Here is a 17,463-nt window from a genome sequence, read left to right on the forward strand (position 1 = left end):
AAAGTTTATTAAATTTAAATTTAAATAGCCACATGTGGCTAGTGGCTATCATATTGGACAGCACATTTCTAAAAGCTTAATCATTTCACAGTTTACTTTTAGCTCTACAGTCTTTCAAGAATGAATTGATTTGTTTGAGTATGTTATGTTAAGGCAATTAAGATTTTTTTTTCCATATGGCTATCCAGTTGATCCAACAGTAATAATTGAAGAGACCATCATTTTCCTACTGCACTGTAGTATCACCTTTATAAATCGAGTAGTCATATAGGTATGGCTCCATTTTCAGATTGTCTGTTCTGTCCCATTATTTATCCTTGTACCAATACTATACTACATTAATTTCTGTAGCTGTACAGTCAGTCTTGATATCTGATATTGTGGTTTTCCAGCTCGTTCTTCAAGATTCTTTGCTCTTCTTTGCTCTTTGTATTTCCGTGTATATATTTTTTTGAGATGTAGTTGACATATACCATTGTGTAAGCTTAAGGTAGATAACATGTTGATTTGATAGTCATACAAATTTTATAAGTAACTTGTTAATTTACACACACGTAACCTGCTGGAATTTTTATGAGGATTGATTGAATGTATAGAATCATTTGGAAAAAGCTGACATCTTTTAAATAATGCATCTTTTTTTTTTTTTGCGGTATGCGGGCCTCTCACTGTTGTGGCCTCTCCCGTTGCGGAGCACGGGCTCCGGACGCGCAGGCTCAGCAGCCATGGCTCACGGGCCCAGCCGCTCTGCGGCATGTGGGATCTTCCCAGACCGGGGCACGAACCCGTGTCCCCTGCATCGGCAGGCAGACTCTCAACCACTGTGCCACCAGGGAAGCCCCTAAATAATGCATCTTTTAACCCATGAATATAACATTTTCATTTTTGTTCTGTTCAAAATATTTTCAAATTTTCATTATGATTTCTCATTTGACCCATGGGCTCTATCACAATCTATGGCTTAATTTCCAAATATTTGGAGGTTTGTTATGTCTTCACTAGTACTGATTTCTAGCTCAATTTCAGTGTGGTTGGAAAATATAATCTGAATTATTTCAGTCCTTCAAAATTGCTGTGGCTTGCTTTATGGCTCAGCATGGTCAATTTTGGTAAATATTCTATATGCACTGGGAAAGAATGTTGATTCTGCCATTTTAGGTGCAATGGGGTATGTCAACCAGATCAAATTTGTTCATTGTATTGGTCACACCTACTATTATTGGTTATCTGGTGAGTCTGTCAATCATTGAAAGAAGTGTACATCTTTCAATAATACTTCTATTATATTTCTGGATTTATCTTTTTATTTTGTTTTGTTGTTTTGTTTTGTTTTGTTTGCGGTATGCGGGCCTCTCACTGTTGTGGCCCCTCCCGCCGCGGAGCACAGGCTCGGGACGCGCAAGCTCAGCGGCCATGGCTCACAAGCCCAGCCGCTCCGCGGCATGCGGGATCCTCCCGGACCGGAGCACAAACCCGTGTCCCCTGCATCGGCAGGCAGACACCCAACCACTGCGCCACCAGGGAAGCCCCTCAGTTCAGTTTTGATGGACAGAGGTGGAGCACCAGTGAAGTGCTCTATAAGCATGCTGCGGGGGGCGAATAGATGCCTGCCCTTGATGTGGAGCGCCATATGCTTGGGTGAGAGCAAGTCCCAAAAGCCAATGTGTAGCCCCAGATGGCCAATGCCGTTATTCAAAGGTTTGCCCAGTGCTCATTTCACCCTGAGTAAACTGTCACTGTTATACGATAATTTTTAGGTCTTGTTCTGGCTGAAGGTTTTGCCTCAATGCTGCTAACCTATGATTCCACACACGTTAACGATTATTATGTCTTCCTTAGATTGAGGAGCTTGCCCGGACTCTTTCTTGCAATTACAATCAGCCTTCCCTGGACAGTGTGAGTGTGGTCGACTCATCTCCTACCTCAAGTCCTCCAGCTAAGAAATGCTCCAAAGTCCAGGCAAGATGGCAGATGTCTGCAAAGAAGGCTCTTCTCCAGTGGGCTCAGGAGCAATGTGCCATGTAAGTAGTTTGCTCCACCAGAGGAGACACACAGGGCAGCTGTACCCACCAGCGCAACCTTACCAACCTCCAGGTCTGAAAATCAGGCCAAATAGGAGTAACACCCACCTGAACACTTCCCTGTCATAAAAAGAAAAGGCTCACTCTCCCCCTTCCTCTCACACTGAATCTTCCACATGTGGACCTCTGTGAGCTCAGCCACACTTGGTTTTGAAGACCGGAAGGTGGTGTCATCTGGGTAACTTCCCTCCCTCCCACTGCCATGTATAGGTGGTCTATTACTGTGTGCAAATAAAGTAGTCTTCAAATATCTTCGTCTTTAGGCACAATTCCCCTATGCATCTGGAAGGTGGATTTAGATTCGAAAAGTTTTGCCATACTAGAAGCTCTTTAAAAGTCGGGACTCTATCTTAGTTGACTGTGTATTCCCTTAATTTTAGCCTAATATGTGTTCTTGGTAGGTGCTCCATAAACGTGTTGAGTGGATGAATGAAAAATGAGTGAATGAGTAGCCAGCTCATAAAATTATCCCTTGGAACTCTATAGGGTTGCATGAAGGACCGTGGTCCCCATTGTTTAGAAACTCGTAGCTCAATTAGGAAACAAAGAAAGAAGAGAGTAGGTGTTTTAAAAAAAAGAGATGATAAAGGGAAGTTAATGCTTATAATTTCTTTTTTAATTTATTTTTTATTATTAATTGTTATTGGAGTATGGTTGCCTTACAATGTTGTGTTAGCCTCCAATGCACAGCAAAATGAATCAGCCATACACATGTAGTTATGCCCTCACTTTTGGACTTCCCTCCCGTTTAGGTTACCACAGTGCACTCGGTAGAGTTCCCTGTGCTATACAGTATGTTCCCATCAGTTGTCTGTTTTATACATAGTGTCAATAATGTATACGTGTCAATCCCAGTCTCCCAATTCCTCCCACTATAATTTCTTGTTTACATAGGAAAATGTTTTCTGCTCTTGGGATACATTTACTTTTTCAATTTAGCCAACTGCTTGGATGGAGTTTAGGAAAATAAGGAATTAGGACGCAGGAGATCCGCCACAAAAAGACCTATAGAGTTCAAAAGGCGTTCTTTGTCACATCATAGCATTGTCCAGATAAACAGGGGCATAAACATGTTGCTAAGCCCTCTCAAATGTTGGGCTTCTGAGTAACTGCTTCTTAATGAAAGGCTAAGATGTTAATTTCTGTCTTACCTTTCTGTAGTTGTCATTCATCCTCTGTATTCTGTGAGGGGACACAAATATACATGCATATCTTCCAGGTTTTAAGTACATTAAATGAACTTTTTCTTGAATTTCCTGGAGATGATTTTACTTCAGTTTCCTAAATTTTAAAATCCAAAATATAGCATGTGTGAAAATCATTATTACACCATATTCAGATTTGCTTCAAATCCTTTCAAAGTCCGTATATTTTACCAAGGTTTACCTTTTCCCCATGTCCGTCCTTATTTTTCAACTATAGCGCTTATGCTAAACGTATTAAGATGTAGTAGGTAATTCTTAAGTATTTCGTCAGGAGTTTATTGTAGTTTTGGCTGTCATTGGTGGTATTACTGGGTGACTTTTGTTGGAATATTCTGTGATTCTCTAGGGCTCAGTGTAAGGCTATGTTGTAAGAAATATGTGGTATTTTTTTTATTCCTGAAGGAGATGAAATGGGCCCCCATTTGTGATGTCTGCATGAGCCTAGACCCTACCAGTCACTCTGGAGCCAGTCCCGCCCTCTCCAAGGCCCGGCAGCAGCACATTCTGTGTGGCACCTGTTTTGGCCCCTCAGGGCAGAGCTGAGTTCCCAGCCTGGTGCTGTATGGAGCGCGGTGCCTGCTGGTCGGCCCTGAGCCGACTCTGGCCCCCTTAGCGCTCTGGCGGGTCCGGCCCCGCTTTCAGCCCCACCGCCACCCCCATAACCATCAATTTAGTTGAGTACTTACACGCGCACGCTGAAGCTGGAATACCAGGTTTTGAGTTCTGGCTCCCAGCACTTTCTAACTGGTAGGCTTAGACACTTAATCTCGTTGTGTTCAAGTTTCCTTAATCATAAAACGTGGACAATACTTAACACTTACTTCATAGGGTTATTATGTGCTTTACAAGAATTGTGTTTTTTTTTTTTTTTTCACATCTTTATTGGGGTATAATTGCTTTACAATGGTGTGTTAGTTTCTGCTTTATAACAAAGTGAATCAGTTATACATATACATATGTTCCCATATCTCTTCCCTCTTGCGTCTCCCTCCCTCAAGAATTGTGTTTTTTTAAAAAAAAACATTTGCAACAGTTTCTGGACACAACGGGCACCATATAAGTGTTTGTTAAACGACACGAAAGTCACTGCCTACTATGTAGTTTGTCATAATCATAGTTTAGGCTTTTTTCCTAAGGGATCCAGGAAAGCCCAGGTCATCTGAAGCAGATTATTTCTTGAGTAGCTTTTATCATGTATACTTTTGATATATACTTAAATTAGTCCATTGAATTTCCTTGTGTTTTTATGGGATATTAAAGGAAACTATAGTTGTTCTCGAATATTTCCCACACTTTGTAGGCTACTATATGCTTTTACAAAATATTCAGTGATCTCTTGTTGAACACAAATTGAGTGGTTTGAGATATATATGTTAAGCACCTTTTTATGTCAGGCACTGTTTGCAGGGTGGGTGAGTCTAACATGATGGGCAAGAAAGAAAGGGCCCCTGTTCTCAAGGGGCTTGCACCCTAGTGGGAGAGGCACATGAATAAATATGATAATTATAGTTGGCCGTAAAGTTAGGAAGGACTTATGATATGGTTGAGAATGTCAAGGATAGGAAGAGGGTGCCCTTATAGTAGGTGGTCATGGAGTGCCTTTCTTTTTCTAAAAAATTTTTATTGAAATATAGTTGATTTACAATGTTGTGTTAGTTTCAGATGTACAGCAAAGTAATTCAGTGATACATATATATATAATATGTATATTCTTTTTTTACATTCTCTTCCATTATAGGTTATTACAAGATATTGAGTATATGGTTCCCTGTGCTATACAGTAGGTCCTTGTTGGTTATCTATTTTACATATAGTAGTGTGTACGCCTTTCTGAGGAAGAGACCTTTGAGCTGAGACCTGAAGGAGAAGGCTTTAGGTGTATGAATCTCTGGGAGAAAGAGTGTCCAGGCAGAAGGATTAAAAAGGCTGTGGAGAAGCAGAAATGAAGCCAATGTTACTGCATGTTGGAAGGTGGAGATATTGAATAATATCCTCTGAACTGAGAAGGAACTTTAAGGCTGAAGAATGAAACAGGCAACTCCATAAAGTGCAGTTATGAAATTTATTGTGGGCAACTTATGGGCAGGATCAGGCAGACAGGGATCCAGAGGCATTCAGAGCTGTACTCCCTGCCCTCAAAAGGGGTACAGGGAGATTTAAAGGGGCCAAAGCTAAAGCAGAATCTGACTGTGAAGGGAGAAGTATGTCTGCACCAACAGGAACCAGGGGTTTTTCCTCTCCCTGGGGTCTCATGACCATTAACCATCTGTGTCAGCAAAAGGCATTCTTGCAGTTTTCATATCAGATGAAGGCAAGGGTAAAAGCTGATGGGGAACTTATCTGGCTTGGGCACATTCCTTGTGAGCAGGCTAAAGCTTGGTCATGCAGAGAGAACAGGCGGGTAGGACTGTGGGCCTAAGATGGAGCTGACAAAATGGAGTCAGTGTGGTCTAGCCACATACTGCAGCATTGTAAGAGAGGGGAGATGCAAAGGTGGGAGAGGTAAGCGGGAAGCAAAGCTTGTCTGGCCTTGTGGGCCAGAGTGTGAGACGTTATTCTAAGTATAATGACAAGAAATGATGGGTTTTCTTTAAATAACTTTTATTGTGATAAAATATACATAACAAAATTTACCACTTTAACGGTTTTTAAGAGTACAGTTCAGTGAGATTAAGTACATTCACAGTTGTGTAACCATCACTGCTATCTGTCTGCAGAACTTTTTTCATCTTGCAAAACTGAAACTCTGTATCTGTTTAACACCTCCCCTCCCCATTCCTCCTTCCTCTCAGCCTTCCCCTGGCCACCAGAGGTCTACTTTCTTTATCAGTGAATTTCACTCTGTTTGGTACCTTAAGAGAGTGTAATCATTTAACATTTGTCCATTTGTGACTGGCTCATTTCATTCAGCATAATATCTTTAAGTTTCATCCTTGTTGTAGCATATCTCAGAATTTCCTTACTTTTTAGGGATGAAGGATATTTTATTGTATGAACACACCACATTTTGTTTATGCATTCATTCCTGATGGCTGGTTCTAAGCAGAGGAGTGACAAGGTCTATCTATCCAATGAGCTGTTGGCCACTGACTTGGCACAATGTATCATTTAATTGTTTCCAGTGAGAAATAAAATTAGTCCCTCTAGTGAAAGGAATTTAACAATTTGTAGAGGCCCAGCTTAGTCTTGAGCCAACGGATTGCTGAATGAAGAGCATTAAACTCGAGTGAGAATTGTCACGTGAAGGGCTCGTAAGACAGATTTCAGGTGCATTTCCAGAGTGTGATTCAGTGGACCTGGGGTTGGGCCTGAGAATTTGCATTTCGAGCACCTACAGCCACGTGACGCTGCTGCTGCCGCCGGGGCCACGGAGCAGTGCCCCGGAGTGTCGTGAGCCTCATCACACTTGGCATTTTACTTTAATTTGACCCCATGGTTCAAATAAAATATTTTCCTAGAAGGATTGATTCGATTTATGTGATTGGCAGAAATTAGTTTTAATTCCTGATGAATAGAGTGGAGGTGCTCTGATATAGTCTTTTAGATAGTGTTTATCGTGTTTTTCTTCTTTCGTCATAGGTTTGAGTCTGTCAGTGTGACAGATTTCAAGGCAAGCTGGAGAAATGGGATGGCTTTTTTGGCTGTCATTCATGGCTTGCGACCAGACCTGATCGACATGAAGAGTGTGAAGCATAGATCCAACAGAGACAATCTGAAAGAGGCCTTCAGAATTGCAGAAAGAGAATTAAAAATCCCCAAAATGCTGGAACCAGAAGGTAAAGAAACTTCTTTCTTTGTAAAGCAATGTCCAGTGTGAAGTGGATTTGAAAGCAGTACCCACATATGAGCAAACATAACAGCATTATATTTTAGTCCTGAAGGGTTTAACTTTAAACCCTTTATTAAGTTTCATGAAATTAAGAATTCCTGCCAGTGAGTTAACCTCAGTAATTACAGGTCATTACAGGTCACAGCTGCAACCAAACGATGCTGTTTTGGGGAATAATTTTGAGTCTTTGTCTTAATTTTCTTTTATTGTGTTCTATATTTCATCCTCCTTGATTCTATTATTCTTTTCTAAAATATCTCAAGTAAGATATTTCTTTGAGTGGTTTATCTATGTCCCCTTTCCTATTCCCTCCCCCTAGTTAAAGCTGAGCCTCTGTGAGGACAGAAACTGCTTTTTCTGTTTCTCTCTCTATGGCTGGCTCAGCTTTACCATTGATTGCGCTAAATCCGTTTTGTTGGATTGTTAGGGACTTCCCTGGTGGTCCAGTGGTTAAGATTGTGCGCTTCCAATGGGTGCAGGTTTGATCCCTTGTTGGGGAACTAAGATCCCACGTGCTGCACACCACATGCCGCACGAAGTGGCCAAAATGATAGTAATTTTGTTGGATTGTTAACAACATTAGCGAAATCCTAAATACTGGCTATATTCAAAGAGATAATTCTCAGGTTATACTTTAACTTCATAAAATTAAGATTTAAATAATTCAATTCTTCTGGAAAAGAACTTTACTTTGGATTGTGTTGTTTCATAATTTACCCAAAACTTGTTAAAAAAAAACCCCAAAACCCAGTAAGGTCATAAAAAAGGCATGTTGGATTAGTGAAAGTTATAATGAACTAACAGGTCAAGAGATACAAATTCTAGTCTCAGCTCTACAACAGGGGTGTGTAGGTCAATGTTTAATGTTAGGCTCTCTGAAACAGTGTGTGTGTGTACATATACATGTCTATTATAAATTTTACAAACATAAATGATGTGTAGCACACAGTTTACAAATAATAATAAAATATATGATACACTTTATTATAACTTCCGTATAGCCCCCAAATGCTTTCGTTGATTTTTGCCAAACTCTTGTATCAATCTGTAGCCAACTTAAGGTTGCAGTTGCTGAACCAGTGCAGTTCTGACATGCGTGTTGGTGGATAACTTCCTTTGCATTAATGAGTAAGTGTAACAGCAAAGAGGTATGTCAGAGCTGCACTTGTTCTTCTGTGATGTGAATGACTTCTTTGCTGGGAGAATACTGGAAGAATTCGATTTTTGTTCCACTCACAATTTGACAGCTATAGACAGGACACACTTTTAAGATTAACCTGCATTGTTAACAATATCTCCATCCTTTTCTTGGCACTCAACAAAACAGCAAATCAAGCCCTCATCTGCTGATTTTCTGTGGTATAAATCTTGCCACCAGTGTCAAGTCACTGAATACATTGGGAAAATATGCACAGTAGCACACCATTATATATTATTTCTATCATACAGATACAATAGACATAACCTTAGAGGTGTGGATAGTAGTAAAATGCAGTGAAATACTTGGGAAGTGATGAGTTTTAAGTATTTATTACCTTTGTTTTAATATAATTTATGTAATTGTGCATTTATAGAATTTACTTTTTTTTTTTTTTTTTGCGGTACGTGGGCCTCTCACTGTTGCGGCCTCTCCTGTTGCGGAGCACAGGCTCCGGACGCGCAGGCTCAGCAGCATGGCTCACGGGCCCAGCCGCTCCGCGGCATGTGGAATCTTCCCGGACCGGGGTATGAACCTGTGTCCCCTGCATCAGCAGGCGGACTCTCAACCACTGTGCCACCAGGGAAGCCCCAGAATTTAACTTTTAATGCTGACTATGTTAAATTTTCATCAATTTCATAAGTCAGTTGTTAAACAGTCAGCTCTCTCAAGCTGGTGTGAGCACACCACTGACTGATTGACTGTCGCTTTGTTACTTAACCTTTCTGGTTTTAAATAGCTGTATTGAGATATAATTCACATACCATACAGTTTACCTATTTAACTGTACAATTGAATGGTTTATAGTATATTCACAGAATTTTGCCACCATCATCATAATCAAATTTAGAACATTTTCGTGACCCCCCAGAATAAACCCCGAGCCCGTTATCAGTCCCTCCCCATTTCCCCCATCCCCCTCCACAACCCTAGGCAACCACTAATCTACTTTCTGTCTCTATAGATTTGCCAATTCTGGAAATTTAACATGAACGGAATCATACAATATGTGGTCTTTTGTGAGTGGGTTTTTTTTTTTTTTAAATAAATTTATTTATTTACTTTTGGCTGAGTTGGGTCTTTGTTGCTGCACGCGGGCTTTCCCTAGTTGCGTGAGCGGGGGCTGCTCTTCGTTGCAGTGCGCGGGCTTCCCACTGCGGTTACTTCTCTTTGTTGCAGAGCACGGGATCTAGGCATGCGGGCTTCAGTAGTTGTGGCACGCGGGCTCGGTAGTTGTGGCGCACGGGCTTAGTTGTTCCACAGCATGTGGGATCTTCCCAGACCAGGGTTCGATCCCATGTCCCCTGCAATGGCAGGTGGATTCTTAACCACTGCCCCACCAGCGAAGTCCCTGGCTTCTTTAAATTAGCAGAATGTTCAAAGTTCATCCATGTTGCAGCATTTATTGTTAAAAATAATAACAAAATTTTTAGATATACTTTATTTTTTAGGACAGTTTTAGATTTACAGGAAAATTGGGAAGACAGTACAGTAGGTTCCCATATACCCCACACCCAATTTTCCTTATTGTTAGCATCTTACATTAATGCATCTTATATTAATGAACCAGTAATGATATAATAAAGGCAATACTCTATTCACATTTTCTTTGTTTTCCCCTATGCCCCTTTTCTCTTCAGGATCCCATCCAGGATACATTACATCTAGTCATCATGTCTCCTTGGGCTCCTCTTGACTGTGACAATTTCTCAGACCTTTTTTTTTTGTTTTTGATGGCTTGACAGTTTTGAGGATTACTGGTCAGGTATTTTGTAGATGCTGGAATTTGTGTTATGCTTTTTCTCTTAATGCCAACTTGACATCACTGTTGATGTTGACGTTGATCGCCTGGCTGAGATAGTGTTTGTCAGGTTTCCCCACTGTGAAGTTACTCTTTGTTTCCCCCCTTTCCATACTGTACTCTTTGGAGGGAAGTCACTGTGCACAGCCCACACTTAGGAGAGTTACGCTCACTCTCCTTGAGGGATAAATTGTTTGGAATTCTGCACAGGAGATTTGTCTGTTCTCCTCCATTTATTTACTTATCCAACTGTTTATTTGTATCAGTGTAGATTCATGGATTTTTTTTTTATACTTTGGGTTATAATCCAATGCTACTTTGTTTATTTTATTGCTCAAATTAAAAAAAATCTTTTTTATACCTCCGAGTTTTGGCTATTGAGAGCTGTTTTAGTCGGCTCCTGTGCTCCTTTGACATATCCTCAGTGTGGGGCTGGCTTGTTTGTTTTGGCACTACAAGATGCTCCAGGCTCATCTTGTATACTTCCTACTGTAGTCTTGGATCAACCATTCCTCCAAGAGCCCTGGTTCCTTTTACTGGAGAATGGTATTAGAAACCAAGATCTGGGTGCTAGGTGTGCTTGTTGCTACTGGTTTCTAGCCTTTTTGGACCTCAGTTGTTTTTATAAGAGTTAATTATGTGATATTCCCAAGTGTACAGTTAGCCTAATGATTCCATGTTTCGTATATCAGGTTTGTCATTAGTTTGGCTTCATGTTGCTTGTTAATAATTCTGCTTGTTTAACTTTCCCCCATCTCTTTGCTTTTTCTCCCTCCTTCCCCCCCCTTTTTTTTGTCCAAAAAGGAAAGAACCTTTTTGTCTTTTCATTATCTTTTCAAAATTTCTTCATTTCTCCCCATGCTGTGCTCTATTCCCTATTTCTGTGATTTCTTTTAATACTTCTTTCATTGTGATTCACCAAGTCTTTATTATTATTGTAAACTATTTTCTCTATTTTAGTATGTGAAAATAACTAGGCAACTAGTGGAACAGACAATTTAATGAAAACAAATTTCCACTTTATAAATGATTGCCCATAATTCATTTTACATAGCTTAAATAATAGCTCAAAAACATGAAATACATGATGATTTTTTCTCTTAAAGAGAGGGGGGACTTTTTTTTTAGTTTTTATTTGTTTAATTAATTAATTTGGCAGCGTCAGGTCTTAGTTGCAGCACGCGGGATCTTCATTGTGGCATGCAGGATCTTTTATTGCAGTGTGCGGGCTTTTGCGGTGAGCAGGCTCTAGAGCATGCAGGCTCAGTAGTTGTGGGGCGCACGGGCTCAGTTGCCCTGAGGCATGTGGGATCTTAGTTCACCGATTGGGGATTGAACCTGCGTCCCCTGCATTGGAAGGCGTATTCTTAACCACTGGACCACCAGGGAAATCCCCATCATGATTATTTATGCAAACCAAATACCGCAGTCATACTTGAATAAGGGAATTATCTTTTGACACAATTTTGTTAACACATTTAATCATTATGCATAGCCTCATATACAATGAGAAAATTTAAAAGAGAGGTATCCAGCCGTATCATTTTATGTATCTCTTGATATTTATACTTTTTTCAATGAAAGATAGAATAACTTAACTCTTAGGGATCCTTTCTTTATTAAATCCCTACTCCCACCTCTTTATTGATGTGTTTAATGTGCTTACTGCCTTGGATTTTATCATTTGGTTATAGATTAGATTCAATTCCTCCCTCAACTGACTTAGAGCACTCACTCGGCCCAGCAAACATGCTTGCTAAAGCATGTATAGTGTGTTGTATTTGTTTGTTTTTCTCCTAACTGCAAGCTCCTCAAGGGGCAGATAATGTCTTAAGGCATCTAGCATCTACTCAAGGGTCTAGCATCTACTTGCTGAATGAAGGGATGAAACATAAGCCCGTAAGGGCAAGGACTGAGTCTTACATATCCTGCTTGTGACCTGCATTTGTTGGCTCTCTATAAATACGTGTTGAATTGAATTTAACAGAATTAATAAATAAACACAGATTTCCTTGTCAATATCGTCATTGGTTGTTTTGGTGTCATAGCAAAAGACATCCCCAAATTATGTGTTCATTTTGTCTGTAATCTCTTCTTTGTGATCTACTTAATTTATTATATGCCTGGAGAAGTCCTGTACTTAATGAATTTATAATATTTTTAACTTTTTTTAAATCAGCATTTTCCAAATTTATTTCACCATGGGCTCTTTTAATGCAAAACAAAGATTGGTCCATAGAAGGCTCTCAGTAAATGTATTTGCTCCACAAATGAATGAATAAAATCTTGTGGATGTCTTGAACAAATCTTCTATACAACATATACTTTCGGAAATGCTTTACTGCACAAATGCTGAGACCAATGTGTCAGGAGTGAATTCCAGTTGCTCTATGTTTCTGCATTCCTGGAGGACTTTCTGCACTGTGTCACCAGAAAGAGGAAGGCTTACCTTTCTCTTATCCACCCTCCCTGACTACTTATGCCCTCATACATACAACATGTACAGTGACATTTTATTATTAGGAAACTGAGGCTGTGCAATACTCCTGCCAGGATTCAACCCAGCTCCATTTCACTCTAGATCTAAACTCTTAACCACTGCATAACCTTGGTGCAAGGGTGAGTGAGCAGGGATTGCTTGGCTGGTCGACTACTTTGGTTCATTTCAAGTTCATTTCAATACTGTTCTTGAGTATTAATTATAGTAAATCACACCTATAGCTGATTGATAGTGTGGCATATCTTGCAGATGTGGATGTTGTTAATCCTGATGAAAAGTCAATCATGACCTATGTGGCACAGTTTCTGCAGTATTCAAAGGCTGCACCTGGGACTGGAGATAAAGCCCAGGTATGTCTTTATAAGTACAAATCAAGCTCATTCTTTTTGTACCCTACTAATAGTTTAATTTTTAGCATCGAGGCATAATTTGCACACAGAACTTAAATATACAGTTCAATGAGTTTTGGCAAATGCATACCTCATATAACCATACTTTAATCATGATGCAAAACATTTCTGTTACCCAGATTGTTCCATTGTGCCTCTCTTCTGTCTGTACTCCTCCACCTGAAGCAACCAATATTCCAATTTCTTTCACTATAGATTAGTTTTGCTTGTTTTTTTAAAGTTAAAAGTGGTAGTTCATTAAACTTTGTTGAATTATCTAAAACAGCATTTAGATACATACTGTATAGGACAAATTAAGTTTAGCAGGCTTTTAAAGAAGTCTAGAGATATCGGATTTTTGTCTATTGTAATTTTTATCAGCTTTATTGAGATACAATTCATACACTGTAAATTAAATCATTTAAAATTTACGATCAATGGTTTTTAGTATGTTTACATAGTTGTGCAACCATCATCACAATCTAATTTTAGCATATTTCCATTTTACCTGTTCTTTAGTATAAATGGCATCATGTAATCCATATAAACAGAAGCATTGTGTTCCACTCTTAATCCTTGTTTGTTGAGATACTGTTGAATTACCATCAGACTGCCATTTGTTTATTCAGTTTTTTCCTTGACTTTCAGTCAGTTACACAAAATATTGTGGGTGGAAATTTCTTAAAAATCACTGAGCTGAAAATAAACATTTTTTCTGCATCTATAAAGATAAATGAGCGCTGTGAGTTTAGTAAAATGTTTTTGAATATTATTTTAAAATTTAAACTACTTCCTCAGACATGTAAACATGTAGTCATATTATCACATTTGCTTTGACATAAAATTTAGGCCTATGTTTTTCCAACTGTTATGTTTGAGGCACCAAGCCAGATTGTTGCTGACTCTGGAAGAGAGACTCAAGCTGAGACACGGGCTTATAATGCACTTCACTTATTTCTGACCTGCTGAGGAGCTCCTCTTTTCTAATTAATTTTCCTATCAAAAAATAAAACTAAAAATTCAAGTGTCCATGAAATCAGTTGCAAAAATATATAGAAAGCACTGTTGCTTAATAGAAAGAAAAAAGTAAAGGAAGGTTAAAGGAGAATGGAAATAAGATGCAATTTCTTTTGCTTTATCCTCCACCAGTAAAATTTGCCTCCAAATGTGTGCAAGCTTACCGCCTAAACAGGAATCTAAAGAAGAAATAATTGTTGCCCAATTCCATAGGATAGCTTAACCAAAGCTTTTAGTAGTGTTATTTTTAGGATCTTTAAATTGTTCAAGGTATTTTTGATGTCAGTATATTTAGTAGATGTAAACATCTGTTAACCCATGTTTAGATTTATTGGAAAGCAGTATTCTGAAATGCCTACTATAAATAAATAATTTAGAATAATGTTCTCTAAAATTGAAGAATAGTGGAAGTGGGTAAGCCAAAAAAATAGGGGCTTGCTTGCCCTGTTTCTTTGGCACGTTATATTCAGATGGTAGTTTCAACCCATTTTAAAATTTAAGGTGTTACATGAACAGGCAAAATTCCTCTTTGGCACAATGAGTCATTGGTGTGTAGTGATTACACTATTTCACTGATGTTTGAAGTTGTTAATTTTATTGTTTAAAAAAAATCACAAAGTATATTTAGGCTAGAGTTTTAAATGTGTGTGTGTGAATTACAGGGAAAGGTGAAAGATGCTAAGGTCTGGTTAACTCTGCAAGAGAAAAAGCTACAGAAAATGCTAACGGATTCAGAAAATGAGACCTACTGTAAGAAGTATGAAGTAAGTATGACTTTAAACAGTAATTTATTTGTAGTTTACTCTTGGGGAAGTGTAGGATGTTTTTAGAAAAAAACTTTCAGAGTTAATTGTTTAAATACTAAATTAACTCCAAGTTTTAGTGTTGAGTTAGAAGGACCGAGCTTCTCAAATTTTAATGTGCATAGGAATCACCTGGGGAATCTTGTTAAAATACGGATTCTAACTCAGTAGTTCTGGGATGGGGCCTGAGATTCTGCATTTCCCACCAGCTCCCAGATGGTGCTGATTGCTGGTGGTCCTTAGAGAATTTTGGGTAGTAAGGTTTTAGAGTGGGGACTGGCAAACTGGTCTCTGGACCCCAGCATCTGTTTTTGTAAATACATTGTTATTGGATACATTATCTTATGTATTATATATTATATTATATATTATATGTGAACCATGCCCATTAAAGTATTGTTTGTGGCTGCATTCCCACCACATTGTTGAATAGTTACAGCAGAGACCATATGGCCCACAAAGCCCAAGATGTTTGCTATCTTACATATCTTATAGTACACGTTTTCCAATCCCAGGTCTAGAGCAGAACATGCTTTTCAGAATGAATATGGAAGGGAAAACGATTAGGAAATCAGAAATGGAGCCATCCCAGAATTACAGTTCAGGGCTTCAACCAAAATGTCCTTTGGGAGTAATGACAACTTACTGTCACCATGTATTGAACATTTGCTATATATCAGGCACCTGCTGACAAGCGTTTTCCAGGTTACAACATCTTGCTGAGTATGGCATGGTTATTCTAGTTTTACAGATGAAGACAAACAAGACTTAGAGGGACTAAGTGATTTATCTAAAGTTATATAGCTACTGAAAGGTAGAGGTGGGATTGGAATGAAGTCTAGATTCAAAGCCCTAGCTCTCTTTAGTCCTGATGCTTCTCCAGGGTAAGCTGTTATTCCCCACACCATTTTGAAAGATACTATCAGGAGCCAAAGTGAGGGCTCCACATTCTTCTTTCTTAGAACCCAGACTGTGCAACACTGTGCCCCTCACCTGGTCTCCACCCTGAATAAGGAGGAGATACACTCCTGGGCCTACACAGCACTTAACACTTCTAGACCTTCATCCCCCACATCGGTTAAGAGAGGGAGTCGGATGAATCCAGTGTTTCCTACACTAACATTCGGCGGATTGTGTGACTTGCTCGCCACACCATTCTTTTAGGTTTGGAGCCATCAGGGAAGGAAGACATTCTCATCTTTTTTTTTCCTGAACTGCATAGGCTTCTTATGCTTTTTGCCTCTTAGCACTGGCCTGAAATTGTTTTCATTGACAAGGTGCTCAGCGTCCACAGGAAGTGCCTTGCTCTCACTTGTCTTTCATTTACTAATGTACCACAGATTCAGGTTTCTTAAATGAAAGACTTTATGAAGTTATTTTAACTCTCAGAAAGAATCAAATTACTTATCCCTTAGTTTGTTCACAAAATTTAATTAGAAATGCGGCCAATAATTATTGGTAATCTTAAATAACAGTTATGGAATTGATGACTCAAACACCAATATTTCACACAAATACAAACCAAGAAAAGCTTTATTTATTAAATTTTTGAGGGCAAAGGCAAAGTATATTCTAAAGTTTGTATAAAATGACTTGGGAAGAATGGCTCAAGCTTAGTTAATCATGGAAACTTCAAAAACCATTTATACATGATGACTGCTGTTATATAATTCTCACTTCTACTCATTCTTATTTTGTTGTGAACATGTATTTGGGGAGGACAAACTCACATTTTCCATGGGGCATTATGATTTGTCCTCTAGAGCTGGGTGGCCTTGCTGCCCTATTCCAGTAGAAATCCAACCATAGTGACATGAGACGCAAGCTGTGACCTATGTCACTATGAGGGCACCCAGATCACGAGGGTGCACTGAAGAAAGAAACTGGTGAGAGGATCCTGAATTCAGGGAATTTTACCTTTATCTAAGTAAAAGTTTAAATATAACCTACAACTATTGACCTGCAAATAGCAAATTACATTTTATAAACTGGTTTAAACATTTCAGTCTTTAAAATACGCTTCTAATTGTAGAGCCTGCTGTCCTTTTTGGAGTCATTCAATGAAGAAAAAAAACCCTTTCTGGATGTCCTGTCGATAACAAGGAATCTAGATGAGCTGAATGAAGATCAGTTACAGTTGAGAGAAGCCTGGGATGGTCTCAACTACCAGGTTACTGCATTGTGTTGATTAGAACATTTTCCCGGGGCAGCTTTGTTTGTTGGATGAGAACTTTAGACTTTCATGAGAAATTCTGTAAAAGAAAGAGCAGATGCTTCATCAGAAAGTTGGGAGAGCGTTCTATTTTCTCCATGATCTCATTTGGGTAGTGGTTGATATTGAAATAGGAATTTATAACATTCTGTTTAGAGAAATTGCAGGCTTATCCAAAGTTTTTATATTTGCCATCAATTCTTGGTTTGCCATAGTAGATTATCCATATTCTGATTGACATGCAACCTCCTCTCTGCTTTGGACCAGTGTCATATATCACTATCAATAGATGCTTGAAGTGGGTAGGGACAAACCCAGAGAGAATGTGTAATGATGAATGTGTGTATGTGTGTCTGAATATATCTGTATGATTTCAGTCGTTTTAAATTTATTGAGTCTTGTGTTATGGCCCAGGATAATGTGTGTGT

General features: G+C 39.0%; 1 protein-coding gene across 9 annotated transcripts in view; it reads left to right on the forward strand.

Moving 5' to 3' along the window:
* The window catches only part of SYNE2 (spectrin repeat containing nuclear envelope protein 2), a 337,188-nt gene that overhangs the window by 93,160 nt on the left and 226,565 nt on the right, over window positions 1–17,463 (forward strand). For all 9 annotated transcript variants that reach the window (XM_027111459.1, XM_027111458.1, XM_027111452.1 and 6 more), the window contains exons 7-11: window positions 1,840–2,021; window positions 6,866–7,062; window positions 12,864–12,964; window positions 14,683–14,784; window positions 16,856–16,993. In XM_027111459.1, coding sequence (XP_026967260.1) covers window positions 1,840–2,021; window positions 6,866–7,062; window positions 12,864–12,964; window positions 14,683–14,784; window positions 16,856–16,993 — 720 coding nt within the window. The remainder of the gene's footprint in view (window positions 1–1,839; window positions 2,022–6,865; window positions 7,063–12,863; window positions 12,965–14,682; window positions 14,785–16,855; window positions 16,994–17,463) is intronic.

Source organism: Aethalodelphis obliquidens, unplaced genomic scaffold (assembly GCF_003676395.1).
Source record: "Aethalodelphis obliquidens isolate GAN/ISIS:26980383/991018 unplaced genomic scaffold, ASM367639v1 scaffold10, whole genome shotgun sequence".
Lineage (NCBI taxonomy): Eukaryota > Metazoa > Chordata > Mammalia > Artiodactyla > Delphinidae > Aethalodelphis > Aethalodelphis obliquidens.